Consider the following 21,889-nt stretch of genomic DNA (forward strand, 5'->3'; position numbering starts at 1 on the left):
TTTGTTCCAAAAAATACTTTATTAAACAATATATCCATAATCTATAACATGATCCAAAAATACAGATATGCATCTTTACATTATTTAATAAAAAGATTTACAATAGCATCTTTCCTTTACAAAGGGAACATAGATAATAATTCCTTGAAAATAAAAAGTGACATTCATGTTAAAGCTGGATGAAGCATGGTGGAGCAACCAAAGAACAGCCAGGGAAAGGCTTTGCACACCTAGAAGGACACTTTCCTACTACTCCCCTGCTGTGAAATTCCTCTCAGCGCAGTTGGCGGAGGCCCATGGTTGCTCTCTGAGCATCTGGGAAAACCTCAAGTCTTCAGTGCCCAGAACGAACATCCCTCATGCTATTTCAAACTACAGCCACAACCCCCAGCACGACGAGGGTAACCTGGGCCATGCTCTGCCTGGGAAGCCGTGCCCTGGTTGGTGTTATTGCTCAAAGTGGTCCCTGCCTGGGTTCAGAGACAGGCCAGGCTCCTCGCTGCTCCAGCAGGCCTGCCTGATACAGCCTCCCAAGTCCCTGCCTGCAGTCCCAACCTGCCCAGGGGAAGGGACCGGGGGCAACCAGCTGCTCGGGGTGTCATCTGGCCCAGGTCCTTGTCTAAGCCACTCCAGACCAGCACACCTGCAGGTGTAGGGTGCTTACCAGCCTCTCCCTGCACACCCAGCAGGCCGTCTTTCTGGGATCGCCGATGGACACAGCTCAGAGGCAGCAAGACCCGTTCCTCCCGTGTACTCGCCCACAGGGACTCACACCACAGAGGACACACACCCTCATGGGGGGACACTGCCAGTAACCCAGGGCTGGCAGATGCCCTCAGTGCACCAGGTGGGCCGACTCTGCGGCCACCTGCAGGGCTCCAGGTGAAGGCAGCCAGGCCTCTGGAGCAGTGTCTGGGGCCAAGTTCCTTTCCAGCCAACCACCCCAGATTCCCCCACCCAGACAGGAGCACCAGTGGGACAATAGCCCATCAGGGCCCAGACAACACCCCCAAAGAATTCTGCATGCACTTCCTGTTGTTTCTCCCAAAGCTATATGCATATTTTTTTTTGGTGATATTATTTTAACTGGCAAAAGTAAACATAAAAAAACAAAAACTTAAAAAAAAAAAAAAAAAAAAAACCAAAGCCACAGAGAGGGACACACAGTGGCAGGGGAGTCCTCACCTCCAGGATGCCAGAACAGAACACTGACCAGCCTGGGCCCGCCACAGGCCACACACCTACTCCCCAGGGAGGATGTGAGGACGTGAGACGGGAGCAGCCTGCCCGAGGTAGGGTCGGCAGCCTCCGGTGAAAATTCCTGTCCTTGAAAAAAATGGTAACAGCAGCACGTGAGGCCCTGGGTGACCCAGCACCCGGGAGGAGGAAGAGCAAAGAAAAGTTTCCCACAATTTATTCTCTGTAATCCTTAAATACCTGTGTCAACCACAACCATGAAATGGAAGCACACGTCCCGTGTCACAGCTGTGGCGGAGACTAAGCGGGCCTCTACCCTGTTGCTTCTGAGCGCAGGACGGCCAGGATTCAGGAAGCTTCTAGCCTGGAGACCTGACAGGGATGGATGGCCAGCCCTCCACCCTCACCCACCTGGCACCTGACTCTGCGAACGGCCAGCACCGGCCACTCACACCGTGGGCACAGGAGCAGGCCCTCCCCCTGTGCCCTGAAGGCAGGCCACTAGGAGCGAGCTGCCAGACTGAGCTGTGGGAACCACAGAGGCCTGCATTCCACATGGACATGAGCCCAGGACACAGGGCTGCCCGGTGCCTGCCCGGTGCCGTCCTGCTGGATTCCTCCCCTCAGTGAAACCCCAGGGAGGGGTACAAAGGGCCGGTGTGGCTCAGTGGCAGAGTGCTCCCCCGGCACAGTCAGGGCCACAGCACTGACAGGAAAATACAGACATGGCCAGCAGAGGGGACAAGCAGGTGGCCCCAGTGACCTCCGTGGACAGACGAGGCCCTCCTTGGGCTGCCTCCCGCCCACCCTGGGTTCTTCCTCTGGTGGGAGAACAGGAGCAGCCTCTGGGTTCTCAGCAAACCCTGGACTCTGGTGTACGTGCCAGAGGCTTTGCAGCTAAGGAGGCCCCTGGAAGCCGCCCTGAGGTCCTGGCATGGATGTCACATCCCCAACGTCCCCAGACGCTGCAGTGCTGGTGTGCGAATGCCGACGACCTGGCTCCATCGTAGCCCTGCTGCTGGGCACAGCAGACTCACAGACAGTGGCACGACCAAAGCCCTAGGTGTGCAGCACGGGTCCCCAGCAGCTCCTGGCAGACGACTCACTGCAGACAGACACAGGTCTTCATGCTCTTACAACAATTTCATCTTCACAGTAAAAAGAGGCCCCAGAGCAGCAGAACCCAGCCTGGGGCCAAGGCAGGTCCAGCCACTCCAGAGGCGAATCCCCGGGAGGACCAGACCTGCGTCCAGACTGAAAAGGCAGTGCAGAGACAGAGGCGTGGTCTGAGGCCGGAGCTCCTGGGAAGAGCTCCGGCACCAGACACACAGGAGGTGTCGAGCCCAGTCCACGGTCCCTGGAGTCAGGTCCCGGCACCCAGCCATACTGCACTCTCAGAAAGTCAGATGTGCTTATGGTAATTCTGGTGGCAAAGTGGTGGCAGTGTACCAGGTAAAACGTCCCCCACACTGAGCACTTGGCCTGGCAGCCCAAGTTCACCAACACCCACCCCAGGACCCTGGGCTGGCTCAGTGGCCGCCACGCTCAGCTCAGGGTCTGAAGAAAGTCACTGTGGCAGGTCCTGTGAGATTGCTCCTCTGTGCAAACAGGGCCTGGTGGTTTCTCGCTTAAGAAATATCCAGAATTACAACTGGCCATTGAGTTATTAAATATCAGTCAAATAAGGTAGTTTTAAAATCAAAAACGTATTGCGACGTGGACGAAAGAGCCGGTGGGCTCATCTCCCCAGGAACACAGCCTTTCCTCACTTCTTCTTCCTCTTGTCCTGAACGCACCGTGGACAGAACCTGCGGCAAGAAGGACACATGGATCGGCCCTTGGGTCACTTCTGCCAGTGCACAGGGCACCCAGCCCGCCCCCACACCTCCCGGGGCAGACTAGACACAGTGGGCAGCTTCCCTCGGGGAAAAGCTACCACAGGTGCTTGAAGTGGATAATGCACATCAGCAGTGGCCACCCGGCCCTGGTCACTGGCAGGGCTGTGTGCCCACCCTGGAGATGACACCCAGTCAGGCAGGGGAGGACATGTGGGTGTGGAGTGGGTGCAGGCCTGTCAGGTGGATTGGAACCCGCACTACCCACAGGGCCCCTGTGCTCTGAATCCTCAGACTCTCCTGGACCTCCTGGATCCGGTGGCCACTCATGACTTCAGGAGGCTCCCCTTCACACCTGATAGCTGGTATCACCTCCTACAGGCTGTGGGCCTGAGAGCACTCAGGGCCCTCCACACTAAGAGGCTCCGAGCTCCCGCAGTCAGGAACACAGGCCTGCCCAGCAGCCACCAGCTTCACACCTCACCCAACTAGCTGCACACCAAGATCTGAAAGACCAGGAAGAGGGCACTGTGCCCCACCCGAGTCCTGCCTGGAGGCACAGCGATGGACAACCAGCAGCTCCCAGTCCTGCTCACATAGGTAGGCAGCAGTCCCACCTGCAGATTCTGCAGACACAAACTTGCTTACACCAGGCCCCTTCCTCAGCCCCGGACCACCATCCTACCCGGTGGGCACAGCCAGGTACCTGCCACGCCCCTTCTCAGAACTCCAGTGAGCCACCCCTAGGCAGACACAGTGTGCACCCCGGAAAACAACACACACTTGACACCCAAGCGCTCTCTGTGGGAGCATCCATCTATGCACACACCAGCAGATCACTGTAACCAGCCCTGGGGCTGAGGCAGGATTACCACAACTGCACTGAAGACCACGCACTTCACATAAGGGGACAAAACCAAGTTTTGCTGTGTTGTCTTTGGATCTGGGGATTGAACCTGGGTACCGTGCCACCAAGCTGCATCCCAGTCCCACCTGTGTATCCGTGTACCCATTTTCATGTTACTAGGCCAAGCTGCATCCCAGTCCTACCTGTGTATCCGTGTACCCATTTTCATGTTACTAGGCCAAGCTGCATCCCAGTCCTACCTGTGTATCCGTGTACCCATTTTCATGTTACTAGGCATTGAACCCAGGGGTGCTCTTGCACCAAGCTGCATCCCAGTCCCACCTGTGTATCCGTGTACCCATTTTCATGTTACTAGGCCAAGCTGCATCCCAGTCCCACCTGTGTATCCGTGTACCCATTTTCATGTTACTAGGCCAAGCTGCATCCCAGTCCTACCTGTGTATCCGTGTACCCATTTTCATGTTACTAGGCCAAGCTGCATCCCAGTCCTGCCTGTGTATCCGTGTACCCATTTTCATGTTACTAGGCCAAGCTGCATCCAAGCCCCGCCTGTGTATCCGTGTACCCATTTTCATGTTACTAGGCCAAGCTGCATCCCAGCCCCACCTGTGTATCCGTGTACCCATTTTCATGTTACTAGGCCAAGCTGCATCCCAGTCCCACCTGTGTATCCGTGTACCCATTTTCATGTTACTAGGCCAAGCTGCATCCCAGTCCCACCTGTGTATCCGTGTACCCATTTTCATGTTACTAGGCCAAGCTGCATCCCAGTCCCACCTGTGTATCCGTGTACCCATTTTCATGTTACTAGGCCAAGCTGCATCCCAGTCCCACCTGTGTATCCGTGTACCCATTTTCATGTTACTAGGCCAAGCTGCATCCCAGTCCCACCTGTGTATCCGTGTACCCATTTTCATGTTACTAGGCCAAGCTGCATCCCAGTCCCACCTGTGTATCCGTGTACCCATTTTCATGTTACTAGGCCAAGCTGCATCCCAGTCCTACCTGTGTACCCGTGTACCCATTTTCATGTTACTAGGCCAAGCTGCATCCCAGTCCTGCCTGTGTATCCGTGTAACCATTTTCATGTTACTAGGCCAAGCTGCATCCCAGCCCTACCTGTGTATCCGTGTACCCATTTTCATGTTACTAGGCCAAGCTGCATCCCAGTCCCACCTGTGTACCCGTGTACCCATTTTCATGTTACTAGGCCAAGCTGCATCCCAGTCCTACCTGTGTATCCGTGTACCCATTTTCATGTTACTAGGCCAAGCTGCATCCCAGTCCTACCTGTGTATCCGTGTACCCATTTTCATGTTACTAGGCCAAGCTGCATCCCAGTCCTACCTGTGTATCCGTGTACCCATTTTCATGTTACTAGGCCAAGCTGCATCCCAGTCCCACCTGTGTACCCGTGTACCCATTTTCATGTTACTAGGCCAAGCTGCACCCCAGTCCTACCTGTGTATCCGTGTACCCATTTTCATGTTACTAGGCCAAGCTGCATCCCAGTCCCACCTGTGTATCCGTGTACCCATTTTCATGTTACTAGGCCAAGCTGCATCCCAGTCCCACCTGTGTACCCGTGTACCCATTTTCATGTTACTAGGCCAAGCTGCATCCCAGTCCCGCCTGTGTATCCGTGTACCCATTTTCATGTTACTAGGCCAAGCTGCATCCCAGTCCTGCCTGTGTATCCGTGTACCCATTTTCATGTTACTAGGCCAAGCTGCATCCCAGTCCTACCTGTGTACCCGTGTACCCATTTTCATGTTACTAGGCCAAGCTGCATCCCAGTCCCGCCTGTGTACCCGTGTACCCATTTTCATGTTACTAGGCCAAGCTGCATCCCAGTCCTACCTGTGTACCCGTGTACCCATTTTCATGTTACTAGGCCAAGCTGCATCCCAGTCCTACCTGTGTATCCGTGTACCCATTTTCATGTTACTAGGCCAAGCTGCATCCCAGTCCCACCTGTGTACCCGTGTACCCATTTTCATGTTACTAGGCCAAGCTGCATCCCAGCCCTACCTGTGTATCCGTGTACCCATTTTCATGTTACTAGGCCAAGCTGCATCCCAGTCCTACCTGTGTACCCGTGTACCCATTTTCATGTTACTAGGCCAAGCTGCATCCCAGTCCTACCTGTGTACCCGTGTACCCATTTTCATGTTACTAGGCCAAGCTGCATCCCAGTCCTACCTGTGTACCCGTGTACCCATTTTCATGTTACTAGGCCAAGCTGCATCCCAGTCCTGCCTGTGTACCCGTGTACCCATTTTCATGTTACTAGGCCAAGCTGCATCCCAGTCCTGCCTGTGTACCCGTGTACCCATTTTCATGTTACTAGGCCAAGCTGCATCCCAGTCCTGCCTGTGTACCCGTGTACCCATTTTCATGTTACTAGCTAGGCCAAGCTGCATCCCAGTCCTACCTGTGTACCCGTGTACCCATTTTCATGTTACTAGGCCAAGCTGCATCCCAGTCCTACCTGTGTATCCGTGTACCCATTTTCATGTTACTAGGCCAAGCTGCATCCCAGTCCCACCTGTGTATCCGTGTACCCATTTTCATGTTACTAGGCCAAGCTGCATCCCAGTCCCACCTGTGTATCCGTGTACCCATTTTCATGTTACTAGGCCAAGCTGCATCCCAGTCCCACCTGTGTATCCGTGTACCCATTTTCATGTTACTAGGCCAAGCTGCATCCCAGTCCTACCTGTGTACCCGTGTACCCATTTTCATGTTACTAGGCCAAGCTGCATCCCAGTCCTGCCTGTGTATCCGTGTACCCATTTTCATGTTACTAGGCCAAGCTGCATCCCAGTCCTGCCTGTGTACCCGTGTACCCATTTTCATGTTACTAGGCCAAGCTGCATCCCAGTCCCGCCTGTGTATCCGTGTACCCATTTTCATGTTACTAGGCCAAGCTGCATCCCAGTCCTACCTGTGTATCCGTGTACCCATTTTCATGTTACTAGGCCAAGCTGCATCCCAGTCCTGCCTGTGTATCCGTGTACCCATTTTCATGTTACTAGGCCAAGCTGCATCCCAGTCCTACCTGTGTACCCGTGTACCCATTTTCATGTTACTAGGCCAAGCTGCATCCCAGTCCCGCCTGTGTATCCGTGTACCCATTTTCATGTTACTAGGCCAAGCTGCATCCCAGTCCCGCCTGTGTATCCGTGTACCCATTTTCATGTTACTAGGCCAAGCTGCATCCCAGTCCTGCCTGTGTATCCGTGTACCCATTTTCATGTTACTAGGCCAAGCTGCATCCCAGTCCTACCTGTGTACCCGTGTACCCATTTTCATGTTACTAGGCCAAGCTGCATCCCAGTCCTGCCTGTGTATCCGTGTACCCATTTTCATGTTACTAGGCCAAGCTGCATCCCAGTCCTGCCTGTGTATCCGTGTACCCATTTTCATGTTACTAGGCCAAGCTGCATCCCAGTCCCACCTGTGTATCCGTGTACCCATTTTCATGTTACTAGGCCAAGCTGCATCCCAGTCCCACCTGTGTATCCGTGTACCCATTTTCATGTTACTAGGCATTGAACCCAGGGGTGCTCTTGCACCAAGCTGTATCCTTAGTCCTTTCTTATTTTTTCTTTTTTTTTTGAGACAGGGCCTAAGTTGCTGAAGCTGGTCTCGAACTTACCATCCTCCGGCCTCAGCCTCCCCAGTTGCTGGGATGAAAGGCATTCACTACAGTGCCTAACTAAAACCAAAATTTTCTAAAATAAAATCTTGGATGGTTGCAGTGGTGCACACCTATAATCCCAGTGGCTCAGGAGGCTGAGGCAGGAAGATCTCGAGTTCAAAACACCCTCAGCAGCGGGGAGGTGAGACACTGTCTCTAAATAAAGTACAAAATAGGGATGGGGATGTGGCTAAGTGGTCAGGTGCCCGCCGAGTTCAATCCCCAGTATCTGTCCCCAAAATAAACAAATAAATAAATAAATGAAGTCTTAGGAACGACAGCTGAACAGTTGCCGCTGCTGAGCACCGGACCACATATGCGCGTGAACGTACGCATGAACCTCCTAAGCCACTTGTCCATCAGGCAGAGCCCTTCTGCGGGGACTCTGGCTTATGCTCCACCTGCTCCAGAATGCCCCGGGCACAAGAACAGCACCTTCATTTCAGATTTTCACCACCAGTGCTGGGTGCCGGGGCCACACTTGCCTCGCATGCATAAGGCCCTGGGCTCTATCCCCAGCACCACAAAGCAACCGAAAAACAAAGTGGACCTCCACCTCAGGAGGAGCCAGAACAGCTGTTCTTCAGCAGGTGACAGCAGCATCTCTCTGCAAGCTCGGCCCCCACCCCGGCCAGCCCAGGACACCAGCCACACCCAGAGCACCCCTCGGGCCCGCGGGAACCCAGAGCAGGGACGCGCGCCGCCTGCCGGCTCCTGGTCACAGCCTCCCCGGGGGAGGCCGGCGCAGCAGGCTCCCTGCAGCACCCCATACTGACCACTTTCCTTTGGGCTTCGTGGTGAGGTCCACGCAGGCAAAGTGGAACCATTCGATGGGACACTGGAAAGGAAAGGGAAAGCCACGTCACAGGGTCAGAGGCCTCGCATGCCGGCGCCGCCCGCAAGAGCCCCCTCCGCGCCCAGGGCCCCGCCCCTCCCACGGCCCCGCCCTCCGCACGCACATCTGGGTTGTCGCAGCCGATCATCTCCCCGTAGGACACCTGGTGGCACAGGCAGTACGTGGGCTCGTTGGGATCCACAGGCATGTCCAGCACATCCGAGGGGTGCACGGACAGGATGGTGTCCGCGAACTCAGACCTGCGGGAGGCAAGGCGCTGATGGCGGGGCGGGAGGGCGCCACCTTCTGCCTGCGGCCCGGTCCCCTCGCCAGTGGCTGCGCAGACAGACGACGCTGCCCCGGAGGAAACCTGCGGTGGGCTCCAGGCTACTCACCAACTCTCCTTCAGCTTCCCTACCGCAAGCTAGGATCTGGTGAAATTCCCAGTGCTGCTCTGCAGGCACATTTTTCAAGGACAACCTCTAACCCTCTCTGACCACACCGTGCTCTCCTAGGAGTTTGTGGCGAGAAAACTGGTGTGGATGTGAGCAGCCACCAGGCGACGTTGCACCTGATGACCCCCAGATCCCCAACCAGGAATGAGAGGGGCAGTGAGGGCAGCAGATAGGAGGGTGCACCCCCCTCCCACCACCAGGGTGCCGAGGCCGCTGGACTAGGGGACAGGACCCTGAGGTCTACCAGTCCTGTCGGCCCTCCTCGGCTCCCAGCCACCTCCCTTGGGGCTCACATGCAACCCTACCCACCAGGGACAGCTGACGTTTGCAAGAAGCCTGCCCGCACCCCATCCCACACTGATCCGGGGTCATGGCACTCCCCAGCACTCCCACCACTTGCCTGATGTGCCATGCCCCCATGAGAAGTCCAGTGCATCCTGTGCCCAGGCTTCCACACATGTACACAGATACCTTTACCCCAAATCCACAGCCCCAGCAGCTTGGGAGCCTGTCACCCCACTCCTGCTCAGCCTTCCCTGGGTTTCTGAGCAGCAGCTGGGCCCAGACCCCTCCCTCCTCCCCCCTCCCCCCAACCTGTTGCCACCACACTGTGGCCACACCATACCACAGGCTCGGCAGCACCTCCCACCCACTCAGACACACACACACACTCCAGCACAATGTCCGCCCAGAGCTCAAGAGGGCTCCAGGAGCCCAGCCCCTTCCCCCGTAGGTAATCAGCTCTTCCACCGTCTCTGCATCTCTGGAAACAAAGGATTCTCTCTTATATCTGAAATCCATGCCACAAACACTTGTCCAAGTCCACGTGCTCTGTCAACCTTGCTTCCAAGCACGTCACAATCGTCCTTCAGGTCTGGAAACAGTTCTGTTTTTTCCTGAGGCATGTGGCACTCCGTGGATCAGTCACCTTTCCTGTCTGCGTCATCACGCAGCCTGGCTGCAGCCTCTAGGGTGGCAAACCCTCTGACAACAGAGGTCTCGCTGTCTGTCCACTCAAACTCCTTCAACTGGAAAGCCACACCCCAGAGCAGCAGCCTGCCCTGCTGCTCCAGATCCCTGTCATGCAGCAAGGACCCCACAGGCGGCTGATCCTCAGGGGCTGGGCAACCCCAGCTATCAGTGGCTGGCCACCAGCTAGCGCTGGTTCCACTGGTTCCAGGTGTGACGGGCTCCGCTTGCCAGACAGGCCAGTGTGCCTCCCAGCACTGCAGGAGCCCCAGTGTCCACACTTTGGGATCAGAGGCTACAGAAGAAACGGCCCTCTGGCCCCATGCAGGCCCGCCTTAGTAGAAAGTCAGGCTCTGCGGCGCTCGTCTCGAAGACGGGAAGCAGTTTGAGATCTGGGATATTCCTCTCAGGATGGCCCCTTGGCTTGGCCCCGGAGGTAAGTGAGCCACAGGAACTTGGAACCAGGCACCATCCTAGGTCCCCCAGGGAAAAGGGCTCCAGGAATGAAGCAGGGACTCCAAGCCCACACTGTGAAAACCCACTGCACAGGCAAGTTCCTGTGCGCCTTGTCCTTGTAGGGCCATGTCCTTGTAGCCACACCAGTTCCCATACTGGCCCCAGGAGTCCTGGGTTCACATCCACCTGGCTACCTCCTGGGACCCCTCTAGTCCTCCACAATGGCTGCACACAACAGAGCTTGGGGCCTCAGGGCACCCCGCTGGCTTCAACACCTATAAAATGGCCCAGGTGCAGCAAGGCCACTCAGGGGCCACAGAGGACCTGGACCTGCACATAAGCAGATGCAGCCAGGTCCCACAGGCCCCTCACCACACCATCCACATGGCTATTGCAACCTGTCCAGCAGATAAGCCTGGAAGCAGTGAGCTATGGCCTCCTCCTGCTACTGGACAGGAATTGGCACCAGGCACAATGCAGCTCCTGCTGGGCGGGCCCATGGCTACCTCTAAGCTGCAACCTGAGAGCCGGTCCCACCATGCATGGGTCCCTCCTGTAGTGTCAGAGAGAGGGGCTAGGGCTCCCACGCCTCCTGGAAACCCCAGTGCAAATCCTCTCGCCAAGGGTGCCCTGGGGAGCGTTCTCAGTGAGGAGCAGGCCAAAGGCTCCATGTGCTATTGCCCTCCAAGCCGGAAAAATCAAGTCCAGGAAATTCAAAACCACATTTAAGTTAGGCGCAGTGGCTCAGCCTGTAATCCCAGAGGTTTGGGAGGCTGAAGTAGGAAGATCACGAGTTCAAAGCCAGCCTCAGCAACTTAGTGAGGCGAGACCGTGTCTCTAAATAAAAAATATAAAAAAGGCTGGGGATATGGTTCAGTGGTTAAGCACCCTGGGTTCAATCTTCAGTAAACCGCCCCCCCCCCCAAAAAAAAAAAAAAAAAACCATTTACAGATGTCAGAGGCACTGGGGCAAGGAGAACAGACCTGCAGTTGAGGGAGGATCTACCCACCTCCTGGGACCAAGAGCCCACCCTGCCACACAAGCCAGCATCACCACCACATGCCAGGGCCTTCATGCAGCTGCCACTCACAGGACATGTGCAGGGTTCAGAGCCAGGAAGGCATCACCTGGCAACCTGAGGCCCCAGGGGCACTGGGTCTGCTGCAGACACAGCCATCCACCCGGCTCAACCTGCCTGGGCCAGGAAAGTGCTGACTCCGCCCACGTCTCCCTGACACCCAAGGTCAGACAGGCAATAAGAACTCTGCCTGTGATCCTGGCTGCTCAGGAGGCTGAGGCAGGAGGGTCATAAGTTCAAGTCCTTTCCCTGGAACTTGTGAGATCCTGACTCGAAATATTTAAAGGGCTGGGGGTACAGTTCAGTGGTAGTGTGCTTGCCAAATGTGCATGAGACCCTGGGTTCGATCCCCAGTACTAGGGGGTCGGGGGACACATCATTTTCAAATTGCTATCAGTCAGTATGAGAGAGAAATCTTACAGAAAAAAATGTCAATAATAATGGGAACAAAGGTTTTGCTGACTTCTCATCTGAAATTACAGGAGACAAAAGAACATAGAACATCGTCATTAATGAAAATAGAAAGCAAGACAAACCTCAAGATCTACCTCCAGCAGAACTGTCCTTCAAAAGTGGAAAAGAGGAGCGGGGCTGGGACTCAGCACAGAGCTTGCCGGGCAGGCCCAGAGCCCCCAGGTTCAATCCCCAGCACCATGCAAAAAACAAAGAGGCAAGACAAAGACATTTCCAGAGAAACAAGAACCCAGAGGACTTGTCTCCACAGGTGACCCGTGACTACCGACCGCAGAAGACAGTCCAGGCAAAGGGGCCTAGACAGCACCCAGGGGTGACCTCTATGTGTAGCTGCAGGGTCGACTCAGTCTTCAAGATTCCACCTACTGTCACCTGACACAGCACCACCTGGCACAGGGGGTCCCTGACGTCCTGCTCACCCAAAGGAGCATGGCCACCACCTCCCAGCCCCTCAGCCCCTGCTAACTGCCCACCATCCACCACCAGAGTCCAGCCCCCCAACACACATATGCCAGGTCAGAACCTGGTGCGCCTGGGAGACTGAACTCAGGAAAGGCTCATGCTACACCCAGAACGGTGCCTGACTGGCACAGAGCAGGATGGACACAGGCAGAGCACGGTATCCACATGCCCAGTGTGTCCAGCACACTATGTGGGGTCCTCTGTGTGAGTTCACACAACAGCACACCTCCTAGATCAGCTAGTACAACAGCAGGAAAGAAAACACTAAGAACATGCCTGACGAATCCAACTGTCAGGGAACAAACAGATGGGCAAACAGAAAACGCTACAAGAGAGGAGATCTAGACACACCACATTATCAACTACACTAAATGTGAGGGGTCCACACAGCATAATCACAGAGCAGAGACCGCCAGTCTAGGAAAAAAGGACTCAGCTATTTGCTGCATGTAAGAAACCCACTCGCCAGGCACACTGGTGCACAACTGTAATCCCAGCAGCTCAGGGGGCTGAGGTAGGAGGATGGCAAGTTTGAGGCCAGCCTCAGCAACTTAGTAAGACCCTTTCTCAAAATAAAAAATATAAAAGGGGGCCAGGGATATAGCTCAGTTGGTAGAGTGCTTGCCTTGAATGCACAAGGCACTGGGTTCAATCCCAGCACCACAAAAAATAAAAATAAAAAAGGGCTGGGGGTGTAACTCAATGGTTATGTACCCAAAAAAAAGAAAGAGAGAAAAATAAACACACTCAAAACAAAAAATAAATGTGTTGAAAATAAAGGGCGAGCCAAATATGGTGGCACACACCTGTAATACCAGTGACTGGGGAGGCTGAGGCAGGAGGAGCACAAGTTCAAAGCCAGCCTCAGCAACTTAGTGAGACCTAGTCTCGAAACAAAAAATAAAAATGGGCTGGGATGTGGCTCAGTAGTAAAGAGCCCCTGGGTTCAATCCCCAGTGCCAAAAAAAGGAAAAGAGCCCTAGAAGGAGAGGAGACAGACCTTCCCCTGAGCTGGAGGTGGGAGGCCCCACACCCAGAGCATCAGCAAGACACACAGCCTGAGCAGCACTGTGGGCCTGGGGCCCGGCTGGCCCTCAGGACACCACCCAGCAGAGTGGGACCACACTCCATCAAGTGCCCTGCGTGGGGCCACCACGCTCATCTCCACTGCCTGCACACGGTTTCAGAACAGGATGTTCTGATCACAACACACTTAAAAAAGTAAAATCAGTAAGTTATCAGGAAAATCCCAAATTATAAATTGAGACACATACTTCTATATGAGTTTTAGGTCAAGGAAAATCAGAATGAAAGTTTTTTAATATTTCAAATAAAATGAAAATTAAAACCCAACATATCAAAATGTATGGAATTTGCAACTAAAACAAATTACAAGGTATAAAAATAAATGATCTAGGCAACCCACATCTTAAAATGCCAGAAAAAGAAAAGCAAATTGAACCCAAGCTGAGCAGATGGAAGGACACAACAAAGAGCAGACACAGACACAGAGGAAAACCCCCAGCAGAAGCCACAGAGACTGAAGGCCAGCTCTCTCGAGGTCAGGACAGACAAGAGCAGACCACCAGCAACAGGACCAGGAGAGGGCAGTCATCAGCACGGCTCACCACAGCAGACCCTCAATAACATGAGGTCATGGCAGTCTGCTGTCAAAAAACCTGAGGATATGCCAGGCACAGTGGCCACACCTGTCACCCCAGTGACTCCAGAGGCTGAGGCACATGGACTGCAGGTTCAAGCCCAGCTTGGGTAACTTAGCAAGACCTGTCTCAAAATGAATGTAAAGCCAGGTGCGAGGCTGGGCTCAGTGGTAGAGCGCTTGCCCAGCATGCGTGAGGCTCTGAGTTCGATCCACAGCACCACATGAAAATAAATAAATAAAGTAAAAACATTCTGTCCAACTACAAAAAAAAAAAAAAAAACCACCTGGTGCAGTGGCACACACCTGTGATCCCAGCAGCTTGGAAGGCTGAGGCAGGAGGATCGCAAGTTCAAAGCCAACCTCAGCAAAAAAGAGGCACCAAGCACTCAGTGAGACCCTGTCTCTAAATAAAATATAAAACAGGGCTGGGGATGTGGCTCAGTGGTCAAGTGCCCCTGAGTTCAATCCTCAGTACCAAAAATAAATAAATAAAAATGCAAGAATGGGTAGGATGTGAATGGTAGAGCTAAAGCACCCTCTGGTTCAATCCTGATACCACAAAAAAAAAAAAAAAAAAAAATTCCTCATAAATTATCAGGTTTTTTGTTTGCTTTTTTGGTACTGGGAATTGAACCCGGGGCACTTTACCACTGAGCCACATACCCAGCCCTTTATTTTATTTTATTTTGAGATGGAGTCTCATTCAGTTGCTATGGCTAGCTTCAAACCTTCGATCCTCCTGCCTCAGCCTCTGAAGCAGCTGGTATCGTGTGCCACTGTACTCATCAAGACAGACAAGTTTGTTGGAAAACACCTAGTACCAAACCTGACTCAAGAATAACTTGAATCAGTAACAAAGACCCTGGCTACAGCACAAAGCTGAACACTTGAGATGAGAACATCTCACTGCATGTCCATGTGCCCCTGGTAAAGCCAATCTAGAAGTATAAGTAAGGGGCTGTGTGACCAGTGGAGGGATGTTCGCCTCACAGGGCAGAGCCTGGAGGTTCCACCCCAACACAAGGAAAAGCAGTGAGGCCCAGTCTGATAACCTGTGTCAGGAGAGCACGGCTTGGCCCTCTCCCTAGCCCGCAGCCATGCCTGCAGAGGCCCCGGGCAGCTGCTGTGTTCTTTCTAGTGCGAAGGTCACTTCAGAGACGCTAGGCCTCTGGGGCCGCTAAATAAAATATCTTGAAGAAGTTCAAGATAAATGACACATACATTTAATAAACACAGTCACACAATTTAACAGTGAATACATGCAAAACACATGTACGTAAAACCAACAGAGGGATACAGATGCGCCCTTTGGAAAGGGGCCTGGCCAGCACCTGCTGTGGCACCCAGGGCTCTGCAGTTCCTGAGGGCAGCATGAGGGGCAGAGTGGCTCTGTAGGCACTGGCTACTGCACACATACTCCGGCCTGGCGTGCTGGCAGGATGGACCCTTCAGCACATGCCAAGCTCCACAGACCAGGAGCCACCTGGCCTGGGCGAGCACAAGGCTCACGGTCCTGCTGCCTCCACACCCTAACCAGTGTGCACCATGCTCCTTGATAAAAAAGGGCAGAAAGCCCCTTACCCTCCTTTGTGTTTCTTCTTCTTGGGAGTATCTTCTTCTGAGGTCCTTCTGCCACGGCCCCGGGAGCCTCTTTTTTCTTTCTGACCTCGTCCTTCTGGAAAACAGGAAAAGACCCAAATCACCCCAAATCTCTTTCACTAATTCACTACAGCAGAACAAGACTCACCCAAATACGATGTCCACCACCAAGTTCCTAACGCATCTGTTAGGCACAACTGCTCAAAACCCCAGCCAACAAGGACAAACAGGAAGAACACCACACTTGCTTTTCAACCCTCGTCCTCCGGGGCTGTCAAAGTCATTGCCATCCATCTTGTCCTTCAAGTCGGCTTCAAAGCGTGCCAGGTCAGCATCAAGCCTCCGAATGTGTTTATCCACCTGCAAACACACACTGGGAAGTTGGACTCAAAGGTCCAAGTGAAGCTCCTGGAGACTGAGGCACATGAGGAGCCCTAGTGCTGGGTCTCCAGTCATGGGTGAGCTGGACAGGCCAAAGCAGGGCTCCTTTGGAAACCACATGTTCCTAACAAGAGTCTTGCCTGGAAAAAACCTGAGCATAGGCAACAAAGAGTAACAGGTGTGAAATGCAAAGGTAAGCAGGGGACAACTGCTGGGTGCAGGGGCCACACTTGCCTTGCATGCATAAATGAGGCCCTGGGCTCTATCCCCAGCACCACAAAGCAACCAAAAAACAAAGTGGACCTCCACCTCAGGAGGAGCCAGAACAGCTGTTCTTCAGCAGGTGACAGCAGCATCTCTCTGCAAGCTCGGCCCCCACCCCGGCCAGCCCAGGACACCAGCCACACCCAGAGCACCCCTCGGGCCCGCGGGAACCCAGAGCAGGGACGCGCGCCACCTGCCGGCTCCCGGTCACAGCCTCCCCGGGGGAGGATCCTAGCCTAAAAACCCAAAGAATGAGAAGCTCTTGAAGGAACAAAAGCCGTGAAGAGAACCACCGTGCCTCAGGCACAGGACCAGTGGGAGCAACACCTAAGAAGACGACAACGTGGCTGCCCTGCTCCTGAGAGGAGACACTCCTATGGAGCAACAGCCATCACACCCAGAACCCGACCTCCTTCATCCACACTGCCACACCACCATCCACGGGGCGGAGAGACAGCACTCTTCCATACCTGGAGATGACCTACAACCTCAAACTCTACTGTGCATCGTACTGACAATGAACCACACCTAACTTTTGTTTGTTTGTTTGTTTGTTTGTTTTCATAGTTGTAGATGGACAGCATACCTTTATTTTATTTGCTTATTTTTATGTAGTGCTAAGAATCGAACCTAATGCCTCACACATGCTAGGCAAATGCTCTGCCACTGAGCTACAACTCTAGCCCCAAATCTAACCTTTTAGAAAGAGTCTGCTTAATCCCCAAATCTGGCAGTCTGAGGCATCCACCTAGGCAGCAGAACCCCAGAGTGAGCTTCAAACTCCAGGAGCCCACAGCATCACAAGATGACTTTGTACCACAGGGGTCCAGGGACAGACTGCAAGCTCAGCCCACAGGGGCAACAGAGAGCCCAGGCTGGGGCTGGAGCAGATCAGGGGTGCCGTGCTCATATAGCATGCACCCACATGGACAAACTGGCCCAGGAGGCAGTGCCCCAGGGAGCCCCCGCCCAGCACCCAGAGCCTCACCATCTCGTAGGTCTGCATGGCCAGCTGCACCTTGTCATCGCTGTACTCCTTGCACTTGCTGTAGGCGCTTTGGATCTTCTGCAGGTGCGCCACACGCTGGTCTGGAGAAAGGGTCTTCACTGTGGAGATATACTCTGCAGCCAAGAGGTCGATTTCTGCTTTTTTATCTGGTGGAAGATGAACCACATGTCACCAGGCTAAAAGCAGCGTTACAAGGCCAAGTGGTGGCAAGAGCTGGCCCAACAAGAACCAAGCCCTGCCTGGAACATGGCCACCACTGCCCACAGAGCAGCTGTGTTCCAGGGGTGTGCACTTCATGGCATGCACTTGTGAGCTCTGGGACTCTCTAGCACTCTGACTGGTCAGGGGTCCAAGGTACACACTAAATGTAAATTTTGTATGTAGACTAGGTCTCATCCCCAAAATAGCTCGTTATACATATGCAAATATTGCAATTGGAAAACATGAAAAATCTCAAACTCTTCTTTTGGATAAGGGATACTCAACCTACGTGTACAGTTTGGAAGTAGGAAATTTTTAAAAGAAAAGAAAAAAGCAAGAAGTGCTGTGACTGAAAATGATGATGGCTAAGATGTCATTCACATGGGATGCAGTTCAGAGGTGGAGCACCTATCTGGCGTAAGCAAGGCCCTGGGTTCCAGCCCCAGCACTCCCCCCCTCAGCATATGTACACACGCATGTGTAAACACACAGATGTGACGTGAAAACGTGTAAAACTCCAAGAAGCTACAACTGACTTTAACAGTACCAGCGCTCTCTCAAAGACACTAGTGGTTCAGCTCCCTGGCTGCCCTCCAATCCCCCACTGCCTCCTCTTCTGGCTTTGGGAGCTGCTGGCTGGAGTCAGCACCCAGCTCTGCTAAACCCACCTTCTGTCCTCTGGTCCAGCTCTCGCATCAGCTGGAAGTTCCTCTGAAGTTCACAGGGAAGGTTCTCAATGCCTGAAACAAACATGGAGTCGTGTACCTCCCAGGAGGGCAAGATCTGCCACCTAGCCTTTCTTGGGTGTCTGTAACAATGTGCTCACTGGCTTCTGTTTCTGCTCATGTCTGAGAGCAGAGAGATTAAGACCTCCTTCTAGGGGCTGGGGATGTGGCTCAAGCGGTAACGCGCTCGCCTGGCATGCGCGGGGCGCTGGGTTCGATCCTCAGCACCACATAAAAATAAAAAAATAAAGATGTGTCCACCAAAAAAACTAAAAGATAAATATTTAAAAAAAAAAAAAGACTTCCTTCTAGAGGTGGGTCCCAAATTGTACTGGCTGGCTTGAAAAGCCACCAAAACTGGAGAAGCTAGCAGGGAATGCCAGAAACAGCCAGCAAGCCAGCAGAGGCAGGGAGACAGCCACAGCTCCTCCCAGGAGCCCCACCCACTCAACTCAGATCACTCCCCTCAGTGAACTCTGATCTCCAAAGCCAGAACCCCATCCTCCTTGATCTCTCCCTTGCCCTGTAGTGCAATGCACCAGGCACTGGACACAAGGCAAGCATGTTCTCTCCTCCCTGCCCAGCACAGCAGCCACTGGCTACATATGACAGCTGAGCACTGGAAATGCAGCCCATGTGACAGATAGACCCTGCAGCCAGCAGTGACCCTGTGAGACAGCTGGAGAGAACACCAACCTGCTTTCCTGTCTGCATTGCACCCCTAGTCCAACGGGACACTCCCCCAGCAGATGTCCACGTTGGCTCCCTCTTCTGGTCTACCCCAAGGCAATACTTTTTAGCCTAAATCCAATCTTTCAAATCTGGTGTCAAGCACTGTGGCTTCCTCAATTGGCCCAGGGCACAAACTCACAGCAGCATCTGTCTCCCCATACTCTCCCCTGGCCCTCTCCACTCTGCCCAGGGGACAGCACCCGCAGCACCTGATCTGTCGTTCCTTTGTGTCCCGTAATATTCTGTTAACTTTTAAACCACCCGTGATACCTGCTAGAGAGCTGCAGGGAAACGGGAGTCCCGCTCCCGACCTGCACCCAGCAGGTGCTCTGGGGACTAGCACAGGAAAAACCTCATTTTAAACTAGCCTTAGGAGGCCCCCTGGTGGGCACTGGAACAGGGACGGCCCCGCTCCTCTGGCAAAGGGTGGAACCGGGCGTCCCTTGAGGAAGGGATGGACCCCACGCCCCGCTGGGGCCTCATTTACTCCTCTGTGCAATGAGGGAAATAATCACTCTCCCGCTCTCAGGGGACCCGAGCTGGTACCACCTGTAAACTGCGCGGGCCTGCCTTGGACGTCAACCCACTAAGCAGGACGCCCCTGCCTCGGCCTCTGCGGGACGGCACCGGTGGGAAGCCGGCAAGGCCGCGACCGCACGCACCCGGCCAGCGGGCAGCTGGGCAGAAGCGGGGTGCCCAGAGCGCGGGGCGAGCCGCGCGCAGGTGCAGAGCCAGGGGGCGGGGCCTGGTGGGGCGGGGCCGACCCGCCAGCCCCGCCCCGCCGTGACGCACCTGGAATTGGCGCGGCCGAGGCGGCAGACCCCGCACCGCGCCCCCCGCGCCCGCCCCCCCACCGCCGCCCGACCGGCCCGCCACCGCCCCGCCGCCCCGGCTCCCGCCCGAGCCCCGGGGTCCGCGCGCGGGTGTGGGGCGCGGGGTGGGGCGGGCCCGCGCGCGGAGGCGCGGCCCGGGCGCTTACTGTCCAGGTAGTGCTCCAAGTACATGGCAGTCGCCATCTTCGTCCGCGGCCGCGATCGGGATCTGCGCGAGCGGGCGGGGCGGCGGCGCGCTCACTATTCATGAGCCGCGTGTGCGGATTGGCCGGCGGCGGGGGCGGGGCCATCCCCCCCGCTTCCGGCCGGCGGGGGGCGGGGCCGGCCTGCGCCCCGGGACGGCGCTGACACGTGGTGTGCCGGGCGCTGGCAGGACGCGTGCTGCCGGGGGCCGCGTGCGGAGCCGCCCTTCCCCGCACCGTGCTGCGCAGGAGAACGTCACGCTCACCTGGGTGCCCGATCTCACCTGGCGCGCAGGTGCTTCTGTAGCAGTGTGAAGGATGCAGCCCAGGAAGACGCTGTGCAGAGCTGCACACCACAGTGCCTGCAGAATTACCCGGAAAGGGCCGTCAGAACGTGTCTAGGTGGTGAGCCGGGCGTGGTTGGCGCCGCACGCACTTAATCCCTGCTGCTCCGGAGACTGAAGCAGGAGGATCGCACGTTCAAAGCCAGCACCAGCAATTTAGCGAGGCCCTAAGCAGCTTAGCCAGATCCTCTCTTAAAATAAAGATAAAAAGGACTGGGGATGTGACTCAGTGGTAGAGCTCCCTGGGTTCAATCTCCAGCACCCAATGTGTGTGTTTTGTGTTGTCTGGGTAGACCAAGTAAGGGTGATTTTTTTTTTTTTTTTTTTTATGTCCAGGGTATCATGGCTAGTGCTACCCAGTCTCTGCATTTGTCCTCCTCCAGTCCATCCCCTGCGAGAAATCTTAGCAGAGCTTCCTGGGTGAAGTGCCAGCCCTGCCTCTACTTGTTACTTCATGGGAGTCAGAGGTGGATGATATCCTGAGGTTCCAAGTTCCCCTAGATGAAGAGAGTTGCAGAAGGCCTACACTCTGGCTGTCACCCTTGACCCCTGAGACTCAAGGTTGTTGGTTGAAAAAGCTAGCATAACTGACTAAAGAATCAGGACTTTCATTATTTAAAATGTATTTTTTCAATCCCCAGCACCACACACACACACAAAAGCAGCAGCATTTTTAAGGGGTCGGGTGGCACTCCGTAAAGCACTTGCCTACCATGAGTAAAACCCTGGGTTCCATCCGTAGCACTGTGAAAATTAAATTAAATTCATTTTTGCCAACCATGGTGGCTCATGCCTGTAATCCCTTTGACTCCAGAGGCTGACACAGGAGGACAGCAAGTTCAAAGCCAACCTCAGCAATTTAGCAGGACCCTCTCAAAAAGGACTGGGACTGTCACTCAGTGGTAAAGTGTCCCAGAGTCAATCCCTAGTACCAAAATAAAGTTCATTTTTAAGGCTTTCTTCCCTTCTGTAAATTCTTCCCCTTCCCAACTATTGGGAAACAGAAGCATGTATTCTTTTTTTTTTTTTTAAAGAGAGAGAATTTTAATACTTATTTTTTAGTTTTCGGTGGACACAGCATCTTTGTGGTGCTGATGATCGAACCCCGGGCCGCACGCATGCCAGGAGAGCACGCTACCGCTTGAGCCACATCCCCAGCCCAGAAGCATGTATTCTTGCCAGTTCTGTGCTCATTATGAACAATCAAACCATAGAGGAAGTGGTAAAGCTTCCCACCTCCCTAAAGTGCCAGCCTGGGATGTCATCGGGATGGATCCAGGTGTTATTTTGGGTACATCAATCTGGACACATCTAACGCCTAATAAGAAAGCAGACACACACGGCTGCATGCTACCACTTCATCTATTATCACTACTATTTTTTTTCCGATTTCCTAAAAATTGAGCAGAAAGTAGTTTCCATGGCCCCTACCCCACAATTTCCTGTATTACAGATATTTTCCATTCTCAGGGTACCTTTGTTACAATGGATGAAGTCATACTGATACATTATTGTTAACTACATCCCATAGTCTACATTTCGGGTTCACTCTTGGTGTGAAATAGTCTGGATTTTGGCAGGTGCATGTCAAGTATCCCCACCACAGCACACACAATAGTTTCA

At 54.1% G+C, this 21,889-nt stretch overlaps 1 protein-coding gene across 2 annotated transcripts; it reads right to left on the reverse strand.

Annotated features, from left to right (window-relative positions):
* On the reverse strand, window positions 1–20,006 carry Ing5 (inhibitor of growth family member 5). Of its 2 annotated transcripts, none has more exons than XM_046426779.2 (8): window positions 19,887–20,006; window positions 18,119–18,190; window positions 17,229–17,395; window positions 15,844–15,955; window positions 15,578–15,671; window positions 8,563–8,698; window positions 8,380–8,441; window positions 1–3,005 (listed from the first exon to the last, which is right to left on the reverse strand). In XM_046426779.2, exons 1-8 carry the CDS (start codon window positions 19,921–19,923, stop codon window positions 2,963–2,965), a joined length of 723 nt encoding a protein of 240 aa, XP_046282735.1. In that variant the 5' UTR covers window positions 19,924–20,006; the 3' UTR covers window positions 1–2,962. The 2 variants fall into 2 exon arrangements, with proteins under 2 accessions (XP_046282735.1, XP_046282736.1); XM_046426780.2 differs by lacking the exon at window positions 19,887–20,006 and adding an exon at window positions 19,457–19,558.
* Window positions 20,007–21,889: the final 1,883 nt, after the last annotated feature.

Source organism: Marmota monax, unplaced genomic scaffold (genome assembly GCF_021218885.2).
Source record: "Marmota monax isolate L192 unplaced genomic scaffold, Marmota_monax_Labrador192_F-V1.1 WCK01_AAM20220418_F8-fsc00298, whole genome shotgun sequence".
NCBI classification, from domain to species: Eukaryota; Metazoa; Chordata; class Mammalia; order Rodentia; family Sciuridae; genus Marmota; species Marmota monax.

What these genes read in the sequence shown, in the direction of transcription:
- Ing5 (XM_046426779.2), bottom strand. Translation starts at nt 19,923, where the DNA reads ATGGCGACTGCCATGTACTTGGAGCACTACCTGGACA. An exon ending in GCTGGACCAGAGGACAGAAG is followed by an intron (nt 17,396 to 18,118) that starts GTGGGTTTAGCA and finishes ATCTTCCACCAG; the next exon opens with ATAAAAAAGCAGAAATCGAC. An exon ending in ACGAAGCCCAAAGGAAAGTG is followed by an intron (nt 3,006 to 8,379) that starts GTCAGTATGGGG and finishes TTCTTGCCGCAG; the next exon opens with GTTCTGTCCACGGTGCGTTC.